Here is an 11,820-nt window from a genome sequence, read left to right as displayed (position 1 = left end):
ACATAAGATTATTATTATTATTATTATTATTATTACTTTTTATATTGACTTGTGCTTGTGTAAGATGGCTGTGTCTGCATGTTCTGGATGATACCCTGAGCAAAGAGCAGCCGAGTCTCCAAAACAGTGCTGTTTACTGTAAACATCTCACCCATTCGCCAAGTGCTGGTTGTTTTCTCTCCGAATGACGCAAAACGCGTCATGCTGAGTTGAATAGTGGATGATGAGTCTATAAAAGGCAGCTGTGTTACTTAGAAAGGGTGATGTTTTACTCGTTCTTCTGGTGTGCTTGGAGACACACACGAGTTTGTGGACAAGTGAGTCCATCCTACTGAGCGATGCCTTTACGACCCAGAGCTTGCTCTCAGCCTGGGAAAGACGGCATGCTCCTGAACCCTAAAGTGGCGGCGGTTCTACGTCCCCGAGCTCTGACCTCGAGCTCCCGCTCAGTCGTGGAGGACCAGCTGTCATGTCCCGTGTGCTGCGAGATCTTCGATGACCCCGTGGTCCTGCGCTGCAGTCACAGCTTCTGTCGCACCTGCCTGAGCCAGTTCTGGAGCAAGAAGGCGTCCAAGCGTGAGTGTCCCATGTGCAGGAGGAGGTGCTCGCTCACCGAGCCCACAGTCAGCCTCGTGCTCAAGAACGTGTGTGAAACTCTGGTGCAGGAGCAGAAAGAACTGACCACCACACCACCTTCGTCACCGGGCCCCACCGCCAGGCCGTTAGAGCTGTGTCCCACCCACAGAGAGCCGCTCAAACTCTTCTGCCATGACGACGAGGAGCTGCTGTGCTGCGTGTGTCACACTTCCAAGAAGCACCAAGGCCACCGAGTGTGTCCCATAGAAGAAGCAGCACACGACCTTAAGGTGAGTTTCACTTGCTGGGCGACCAAAATTAGCCCCTACAACACTGACCTTTATTCTAACATGTGGAACAACAGGATGTGACCCCACTCTTAATGTCAGCTGTGTAGAAGGGTATAAATCCAACAGCAGCGCATCAGATTAATCAAAGGCCAGGCTTTGTAATTGGGCAACTACAAACATTTTTAATTAGAAGGTTAAAAAAAACCTGCATTTTAACTCGTATTTTGTTTAAAGGGGAACTGAAGGCAAATTTTTTATTATCAAAATTCTATTTATCTCATTTTATTAAATATCGGAATGCATTTTTGATCGCTATTTTGTCACTGCTATAGCAAGTTATAAGTGTTTGAAATATGCTCTGTAATATATCAGTCTATATGTCAAAGCGATGGCCGTAAACGAGATTTGTTGAGACCTGTGCGAGACATCGTAGGACAGAAGTAAAACGTACAGCGGAAATCAAAGCGACCGACATCTGCCAACGTTGTCAAAAGATGTGCGCGCCCTCTTTCGAATGCTGATGTGATCAAGCCGGAAGTTTTGTTTGTTTTGATAGCAATCAGGAAAGTTTGAAAAAAGTAGGCAGTAATCGTCATTTAAACTCGTTTTTGTGCAATACTTCATTTGGAAAACAGTTTTCAAAATGGCAGCGCTGACACCTGGCTGACACTTCACGCTTCGAAGTCTCGCACAAGTCTTGTGAAGATCGCGTGGATAAGCGACGCCTGCCGTGGACCAAACGAACTAAATTCAACATAGCTAAAAACCGAATAGGCCGATAAGTATAATATTTAATTGCAATTAGTTGCCAATACGAGTCATGATATAAGGTTACTAAAACCGAAAACGTAATTGAATAACACGTTAATTAAGAAATAAAGCAAGTTTAAAAATAACTTCAGTTCTCCTTTAAGTTATCAGTCTCATAGATGCATTTTGAAGGGAAAAGAAAACTCAAGGGGGAAATGAAGTCCAAAATTTCATTCAAATAACAGTATTAAACAGCAATAATATAATTAAGAACATCAAATAAAATGAAACCAGCATTTGTCTTTAAATATTTAACAATTATTCCACGAAATCGAGTCATACATGAGCTGATGGCGCTATAAGCCACGTACAACAAAATTGAGTGGAATAACTGTTTTGAGAAACCGAGCATTTTATTTTTATTTTTTGCAAATTTAATAAATAAAAACTTTATACAAACCATCAGACAAAATCATTTCTGCTTAGGCGTTCTTCTTAAAAATCTTTTGATGGCGGCATGAATTGACTTTAGTCTTCTTTTTTTGTAGAAAGTGCCGTCTCACTGTCGTGCCGAGGTATAGAATAACTTTAGACATTTATTTAATTCTTCCTTGGACATTTCAGTTCTGTAATTTTCAAACTGCTTTGAGCTTTTGAACCAGTCTAAAAAAATTCAACAAATTTTAATGCTTAAAGGTGAAGAATGGTCATGAGCTTTGGGTAATGACAGAAAGAACAAGATCGCGGATACAAGCGGCTGAAATGAGTTTCCTTCGCAGGGTGGCTGGGCGCTCCCTTAGAGATAGGGTGAGAAGCACAGTCACTCGGGAGGAGCTCGGAGTAGAGCCGCTGCTCCTCCACATCGAGAGGAACCAGCTGAGGTGGCTCGGGCATCTTTTTCGGATGCCTCCTGGACGCCTCCCTGGGGAGGTGTTCCAGGCATGTCCCCCCGGGAGGAGGCCCCGGGGAAGACCCAGGACACGCTGGAGGGACTATGTCTCTCGGCTGGCCTGGGAACGCCTCGGTGTTCTTCCCGAGGAGCTGGCCGAAGTGTCTGGGGAAAGGGAAGTTTGGGCTTCCATGCTTAGACTGCTGCCTCCGCGACCCGGCCCCGGATAAGCGGAAGAAGACGAGACGAGACGAGAAAGGTGAAGAATGTAAACAAACCTGGTGAAATGACAGGAGCAATTTGTGAAAAATGTGATAATTCTTTAAAAAAAAGATACATTCTTACCATCAAATACTTTCATTCCATGTTTTTATTTTTTTTATTTTTTGGGGTTTTGTTTTCGAGTAGTTTTTTTATTTTGTCTTCGGTTGGTTCAGCAACACGCTCTGCCATTTTGTTTTTTTCTACTCACGGTATATGAGCTGATAGCCTTGTAGTAGACTAGCCAATCAGAGCGCGCGATTGCTCATATCCAGTGAATGTGAATAGAATAAAACAATACATACTTCATAAATACATTTTTTTAATAAATTAAATCAGTTTGCCAAACCAAAAAAAAAAGTTCTGTAAGGGTTTGAATAAAACACTCCATGTCATGCTGTTTGAGGAAAATAATCCATGTGATGTAGCAGTTATTATTATGATCCTGAAGTTGAGTATTTTCCTTCAACTCCACATCCTAACATGTTTTATTCCTCTTATACCACAGCAATTTGCTAACAATATATATATTTTTAAAGTATGATACATTGGTTTTTTTAATCTGTTTACAAAACAAGTTAGTTATCAGTTATATTATAGCAGCTATAAACAGTCCCTCCCATACTGTGTCAGGTGTTTATTTCTTGAAGGTAAGTCCATCATGAAAATGTCGGAGAACTTTACACCTTTGCCTCTGACTGTTAAGGTGTCTCCTTACAGTAAACTTTTTTTTCCTGTTTAACATCCATTTACGTTTAGCATCCACCATGTGTAAGCTGTTACTATAGAAATGCTAATGTATTAAAACGATTGTGTGAGTATAAACCCGTGATTTGGAACAGCACTACTGTCAGATCTGCTGTTATTGAAAATGAATCAACTCCTTCTGACCAATCAGAATCGAGAAAATTGAGAATGCAGCCTGCATGCCTTCAGCACGTGATGTGGTGTGTATCCATCCCCCATTCCAGCACAGTGTGTGTTCACAACAAGGTGAAAAGTTTAACGCAAAACACACTGAACACATTGGAGGTAAAGGTGTTTACAGGAGCTCTCGTTGCTGTAGAATCACAGTATTAATGTTTTTAGTACAGCAAATGAATCAGGCTTTATGTTTAGAGTTTTAAAACAATCGTACCACTTTTTTCAACCAACAGGGAACGGGTTCCGTTCTGGATCTCGCGCCAAATTTTGAACCGTTCAGAGCATTTCGACCAAAAATAAATTGGTTCGGAATCTGAAAAGTCGTTTCCCATCTGAAACCAAAATATAGCTGGCTTTTCCAGCATGAACTGTGATGACATCAGTGGGCGTGTCATGAGTTTGGAGAGGAAGCAGAGCACAGTGATTGAGGACGCAACAAAAAAGGGATACATCTTGAGAAACAAAATGGACCGAAAACAAATATCTGTAATAATGGAATAAAAGCTCGGAGGTAATCGATGCGCTCCGCCATCTTGCGACTACTGTTTATACTCCCAGTGTGAATTGTGCCATGCCCTCCATTCATCCTTGATTACAACCGTTCCACTCGAAACTGGTTAAAATGTGGGCTGGTTCACTCGCTGGCACCAAGGTTCAAAGAATCCTGAACGGAACCAGTTCAGGAACCCGTTCCTTGTTGGTCGAAAAGAGGTTACACTGTACCTTAATTCCAGAAACATAATCAATTATTTACCATTGATTTTAAAGATGATTTAGAGCATTTTTGGCATCTAGAATGCTGAAGTGTTCTTCTGGGAGAACCTTTAAACAATCAACATGTAACCCTGTGTAGACAAGGGTCTCTTTTAGAGAGGGTTCTGAGTAGAACTGAATGGAAACGATAAACCCATAGCTGTCCAAAGAACCCTTAAGGCACTCAAGTTTATACTTGGGTGGTAATAGTAAAAAAGGAAAAAGAAAACGTCTTGTTGCATCTTGCTTTTTAAATAGAATGTTCTTAGACTGAAATTTATTAATATAGACATCAAATGAACACCTTCATACTTCAGAAAAAAAGAACTGAAATTTGGAACATAACCCTATTTTCGAACTACGATGTGCAAGGAATCTATACAGCAAAAATGTTATTTAGGAATAAATGTGATCCCTTGTGTGAACAGCTGGTTTCAGATGTTAAAACTTAAAACAAGCTTTCGAGTGGTGCAACAGAAAAGCATTCACCCTGTCGTCTGGAGATCATAAGTTTGAATCCCATTCCTGACAATGCCACAGCCATCCAGGAAAGGCCAGGAGTCTAAGAGAGCAAAATTGGCCATACTCTCAGGTAGGGACTGCGAGCTGGCCTAGTGGTTAGTGTGTCCACCTCTCGACCGGGAGATTGAGAGTTCTCATGGTCGCGTCATACCAAGGACCATCATAATAATGGTATCTACTGCCAACTCTTATGGTTACCAGAGGACCAGCCCCCCCACCACTGTAACTGTAGCTATATAATAGGCGAGAGGCCAAGGGCTATAGATCAGAGATTGGGCATGGGAGGGACAACCAGGTAAGGAGGGGTGGCCTTCACACTCTCTTTCCCCAATCACGGGTGTTTGTGAGCTCCTGCATGTGGAAGTGTGTGAATAGTGCTTTCTGAAGTGCCTCAGGGGAAGCACCTTCACACTAGTAGGGGTCACGTGATTTGGAGACCAAACTGGAAGGTGAGAATTCAACAAGATTTAAATTAAATCCAAAAAAGTTAAAACGTGTTTTAAAGGAAATAAGGATGACTGATTTGAAGGTTTTCAGATCAAATCCCAGTACTGCCAACCTACACTTGAATAAAAGCATCTTCTAAACAAATAAGTTAATCTGTTAACCTTCTGCCATCTTGGCTTGAAAGTGGTGATATGCCAGATGGTCTATAAGGACAAGCCTGGCCAAACCTCTTGTTAAACATCCCATAGTTCCACATGGACATTTGCTGTCTCTAGTCAAACGTTTTTTCTTTAAATTGGCTCATTTTAGTGATCCAAAAATTCGGCATCAGTCATAAAAATGAGGTCATGTATACATCGAAGAATGGTGGTGCAACAGAAAAGCATTCACCCTGTTGTCTGGAGATCATAAGTTCGACTCCCATTCCTGACAATGCCACAGCCATCCAGGAGAGGCCAGGAGTCTAAGAGAGCAAAACTGGCTGTACTCTCAGGTAGGGACCGCGAGCTGGCCTAGTGGTTAGCGTGTCTACCTCTCGACCAGGAGACTGTGAGTTCTTGCAGTCGTGTCATACCAAGGATCATCATAAAAATGGTACCTACTGCCAACTCTTGTGGTTATCATAAGTTCGAATCCCATTCCTGACAAGGCCACAGCCATCCAGGAGAGCCCAGGAGTCTAAGAGAGCAAAATTGGCCGTACTCTCCGGTAGGGATTGTGAGCTGGCCTAGTGGTTAGCGTGTCCACCTCTCGACCGGGAGATTGGGTGTTCTCGCGGTCGTAACAGAAAAACATTCACCCTATTGTCTAGAGATCATAAGTTCGAATCCCATTCCTGAAAATGCCACAGCAATGCCAAGAATGGTGAAGGAAGGAATTTGACAATGTTGTGACCAGTGTCGAGTTTGATTTTCCCATTAAGCCAAGCAACACTGGCTGTGAGGAATGGCACTGTGGTCTCTTTACATAATGACACTAGCCAACTGTAGACATTTGTGAGCTCATGTATGTGGAAGAGGGCAGATAGCGCTTACAGCGGAGTGTGTGACCCAGCATTCGGAGCAGTTCACTTCACATGTCTCACAAGTAGCATCTGTTAGCCTTCACCCACTGCAATCAGTAGCGGTCAGATGAAGGCTGTAGATTTGCACTTTCTCCATTCTGCCACCAAGTGGTTTGGAGGTGAATTACATGAAATATTTTCCTAGAAATCTCCCTCATGTAAAGCGTTAACTAAATTGCTTTAAAACAGCAATACTGTTTTCTTTTTATATTAAACTGATGTTATATTAAACTGTTTTTTAATTCCTCCCCTGCTTTAGTGGTTAACAAAGCGTAGTTGTGTTTCTGTGCTCCTCTTGTTTAGGCGGAGTTAAAGAAGGAGCTGGTGCCGATGAAGAAAAATCTCCGTCGGCTTTACGAGGCCAAGCAGGAGCACGATGACATCACTCTACACATCAAGGTAACGATAAACAGCAGGCAGAATTTTCCAGGACATGTGAACTTAAGCCTGGTTTCACAGTGAGAGCTGGCCATGAACAGAAAAAAAAACAATTGCAACAAATTCACAGTGACTTGCACCTTAACTGCAGTTTGCTAGAATTTCTAAAGGCATTTTAGGCAAAATACAGTGATGTCAGGATAGCTTCCACAGGAGTTATACAGCTTTCTAGGATTTGTTTGTGAAACTTGTGAAGGATTCTTGGACAAATCAACAACGAATTAGCCAAGAAATGCTTTTCAGGTTTGTTCAAAGACCAGAACTAGATAGAACTTGACATTAAACACTACAAAACCTGACGCATCCCAGAATTTAAGAGGTTTAAACACTGATTAGAAAGAAAATCATCAATTGAACATATGAATAAAAAGACAATCTCATGTTATATAATTTTTTTGTGATGTTTGTTTGGACAGAACCAAAGACAGCAGACAGAGAAACAGATCCGAGAGGAGTTTACCGAGATCAGAAAGTTCCTGGAGAAACAGGAGCTGGTGAGGATCGCTCTCCTGGCTCAGGAAGAGGACGAGAAGTTGCTTCTAATGAAGAAAAGCACAGACAACCTCTCGCGCGATATTCTGACCTTCTCTCACTTGGTCAGAACTGTAGACGACGAAATCGCCAACATCGACTCTGTGTTCCTGCAGGTGTGGGAAATTTTAATTATTTTGTATTTTTATTTTCTAGAAAAGATGTTTCTCTTTAGAATTTAACTAGCTTATTTTACTTTTAATAATAATAATAATAATAATAATGTATTATTATTATTGGGACCAAGCACATACTACTTATAAGTCACTTGCATTTGATATGATTTTTCTTATTTTTTTTAAAAACACATTTTGGTTCTTAATTTTTTTAATATGTTATTTTTTTCTGTCACTTATTTTATTTGGTGCATTTTCAGTATTTTACTATTTATTTTTAACATTTTTGTTTTTGAGCTTCACATTTTAAATGTATAAATGAAGTTATTTATTATTTTTCTGTCATTTTATTCAGTGCATTTTAATTATTTTGCTATTTATTTTTGACTTTGTTTTTTTATCTTCACATTTAATGTATAAATGAAGTTTTTAAAAATTTATAATAATAAAAATAATAATGGGGCGAAGCACATATTGCTTTCGTCACTTATATTTGATATGATTTTTCTTTTTTTTAACACTTTTTTCTTGTCATTTATTTTCTTTGGTGCACTTTCATTATTTTATTATTTATTTTTGAGGGGTTTTTTTATCTTCACGTTTTAAATGTATATAAATGAAATTTTATTAGTATTATGGGGCCAAGCACATACTACTTATGATTACTTGATAATATAATAATGATTATACGTAATACTTGTGATTTTTCTTCTTATTTTTTAAAAACCCATTTTTAGGTGGTGGTGGTGGTGGTAATAATAATAGAGCGGCAGCTACAGTTATTGACACATTAACCATCTTTTGGTTGTTGCAAAAGTAGAAAAGACTTTCAATACGTAAATTGTGCATGAATAATTACTCAAACTTCCACTGGAAAAAGAGAGATTTGATTCCCGATTACTTAGTGTTTCAGATCACGTGACACCGTTCCACAATTATCGACACCCAGATAATTATTTATAAAAAAAAATTGGTATGTGGTATTAACCTCCTAGGGCTTAGCGGTCACGTGTGGACAGCACTTTTTAGAAATTCGGAACAAGAATCCACATATGTGGACATACTTTTTCTCTAAAAGTAAATCTTATCAAAATATGATGCTTAGTTTTTATTCTAATCAGGTTCTAATGAGCCCAAATAGCAAAGAGAAATAAAAAATGCATGTAAAAAAACAGCTTGGGCCTTAGGAGGTTAAGTTAACAAAACAGATTTTATTTAAAATGTGTTTTCCATAGACTTGTATTTAGTACAAAATATCTTTTTTATAAATATATGGATGTCGGTGTTTACGTAAATGAGGAAGTAATTCTAATGATTGTAAACAAATGAGCTGATAATGTTTAACCTGCGTCAGAAAATCTTTCTGTTCCACTTTCTAAGTATTTTTGTAGATCACATTTTGTTACTCATTCGTTGTTGTTTGTATTAATTTCTAGTTTTGTCGTTTACCAATAAATATCAACAGGGAATCGACACTGTAACCACATGGAAATCCAGGTCAAAGGTCGCATGTCATTCCTCGAACCAAAATATAAAATGTCTGCTGATATTGTAATATGTGGTAGATATTTACAACACACTGCAAAAAACAAAATTTTCTGAATGGAATAGAAAAATCAGAATATTTTCAGCATGTAATTTTTTATATGGTCGGAATTTAATTCTGGTCTAATTCTATTTATTGTAATCGGATTCCAAATACTCTATAAACATTCCATTCTGTTATGGATCAGAAAAAAATTATTATAAATCACAGCACTTTTATTTATTTTTTTTTAAAGTACTTCATCTACTTCAACAATGTTACACAAAGGTCGATCCATAACAGTTGTAAATATCACTTAATTCCATAGGGTGTCGATAATGGTGGACACCGGTGAAAGTGATCACTATTATCGACACCTCATGCGACTTCTCAAATGCACATTTAGATACAAAATGGCGGCTGTCAGATGAAAGCGTAAGAAACAAAGTAGGTTTCGACAAGGAGATCATGAAATATCGGTGAATTTGATCAGTAAAAACATGTCCATGATCTTTCCACCATGCTTACCTGCGACGATAACGTCCGGGTTTTCTGAAAAATTGCTGATCGTGCTGAAAAAAATTCCATCTCGGGTAACGAGCTGTGTCATCAGACAACAAGATCAAAGGGTGAGGGGGAAGGGGGGTCTCCCGGTTGATTAATTAACCAAGAATAACTGTTGGAACTGAAACTCACCTTTTGTAAAATTGTTTTTTATTGGTAAATCTGAAAAAATGTCTAATTATGGACTGTCTAATTGTAACCACCACTCTAATCGTAATAATAATTTTTTAATGTAATTTTTTATTTGGTGCATTTTCATTATTTTACTATTTTTGACTATCTTCACATTTTAAATGTGTAAAGGAAGATTTTTTTTTACTGACTGTAAACAAAGGATAATGCTGATGCTTTACTTTTTCTGTTTTTTTTCCTCCCTTTGTAGCACTACAGAAATATAAAAAAGAGGTTAGTGTGTGCGTGACTCATAACTTGGTCTATAATTATCCTACATTTATTATAAAACTACAGAATCTACACAGTGAATCCATTGTGATTGCAGGACACACTTAACCTTTAAGGAACCAGAGAAAGTTCCAGGTGCTCTTATCAACGTGGCGAAACACGTGAGCTCTCTGAAGTTCAGCTTGTGGGAGAAAATGCAGTCCATGGTGGAACACAGTAAGCTTCTCCACACACTCGCAGGGTTACATTTTCATGGGTTCATGTCTTTAGATGAAACATTACTGACAAAATAATTAGCTTGAATATTTCATGACCTGTTTAATGAATCCTTTTTGAACAGAATGAACAAAATCCATTCTGATCTGTTCCTCTAACAGGGCAAGTTGTACGGTAAGTGATGAGAGGACCGAACTTGTTTTGTGGATGTTCCGTGAGCTAAAATGTAACTGTAAATGGATAAAAAGTATGATGTAGTTATTTAGTTTATAATATTTTATTATCTTTGCCACATTGCTGTCATATAAAAGCAATAAAACACCTGTGATTGGTTCCAAGCTGTTGATGCTATCCTGTGACATCACAAACCGTACAAGCTTGTTCGTACAGTCGCCACGCCCCTCAAATCTGGTATCCACTGTTTATAAAGAGCAGCTACCACTTTTATTCGTCTTGATTTAAAAATAGAAATAAGGTACATGTTAAAAAGATGTGCGTTAAGGTTATATCAGACGTCTTAAACCATTTTATTGCTCGAAAACCTCAACACGCTGCCTGGGTCAATATGAAATGATGAGGATTGACAAGTAGGATATGATAGGAGTACAAATTGAGTACATGTGTAGCTCCACCCCAAATAATTTTAATACATAGCACCGAGAAAGGTTTTAGCACAGCGCTAAAATATTCTGTGTCCACTCCTTAGCCCCAGTGACTCTGGACGCCAACACGGCCTACCCGTGCCTGAAGCTGAGCAAAAATCTGACCCAGGTCTGCAACAGTGGCTCAATGCAGAAGCTTCCAGACAACCCTGAGCGATTCGACCACTTTGTCTTCGTGCTCGGGTCCGAGGGCTTCGACTCGGGATGCCACGCCTGGGAGGTGGAGGTGAAGGACAACAATGACTGGGTCATTGGAGTAGTGAAGGAATCCATAGCCAGGAAGGGGAAGGTCTCAGGAGGTCCAGAGGCAGGCTTCTGGACCATCGCGCTGTCGGACGGCCTTTACACGGCCATGACGTCTCCGCCCACCCGGCTGAAACTGAGCGGCCATCTTGAGAGAGTGAGGGTGAAGCTGGATTACGAGGCCGGCGAGGTGAGTTTCTCCAACCCTCTGGAACTGACGTCCATCTACACCTTCAACGAGCACTTCACCGAGAGGATGTTCCCTTTCTTCTGTCCCGGCGCCAACATCAACGGCAGCAACCCGGGTCCTCTGAAGATCTGCTCAGTTAAAGTAGCTGTGTGGAACAGTGCCATCTGGTGACGGGGTTTACACTGATTGGCTAAAATTAAACTTCATGTATATTGTAATCAGACTCCGAGTGGTCTGGAAATTTTGCTTTGTTCATATTGTGAGTAAAAAACAATAAATAATTATGTTTGTAACAACTACAGTGTCGTTCAGAATGACTTTTTTTTTAAATTGGTGCGAGGCTCAAATTTCATTCGGTTGTTAACTGCGTTAGCCTTATAGTTCCTGTGCAGAAATTATTTTTGAATTAAATTACTTTTGGTTGAACTGTTCCTCCAAGTCTGCTTCATGCCTGCTTG

General features: G+C 39.6%; 1 protein-coding gene across 1 annotated transcript; it reads left to right on the top strand.

The window, feature by feature from the left end:
- The first annotated feature begins 296 nt into the window (after positions 1–296).
- On the top strand, positions 297–11,610 carry trim35-12 (tripartite motif containing 35-12). The gene is made up of 6 exons (XM_060942491.1): positions 297–866; positions 6,779–6,874; positions 7,330–7,560; positions 10,032–10,054; positions 10,149–10,267; positions 10,974–11,610. Exons 1-6 carry the CDS (start codon positions 339–341, stop codon positions 11,531–11,533), a joined length of 1,557 nt encoding a protein of 518 aa, XP_060798474.1. The 5' UTR covers positions 297–338; the 3' UTR covers positions 11,534–11,610.
- Positions 11,611–11,820: the final 210 nt, after the last annotated feature.

This window comes from Neoarius graeffei, chromosome 16, assembly GCF_027579695.1.
Source record: "Neoarius graeffei isolate fNeoGra1 chromosome 16, fNeoGra1.pri, whole genome shotgun sequence".
NCBI lineage: Eukaryota > Metazoa > Chordata > Actinopteri > Siluriformes > Ariidae > Neoarius > Neoarius graeffei.
This window is presented reverse-complemented; position numbering and strand designations above follow the sequence as displayed.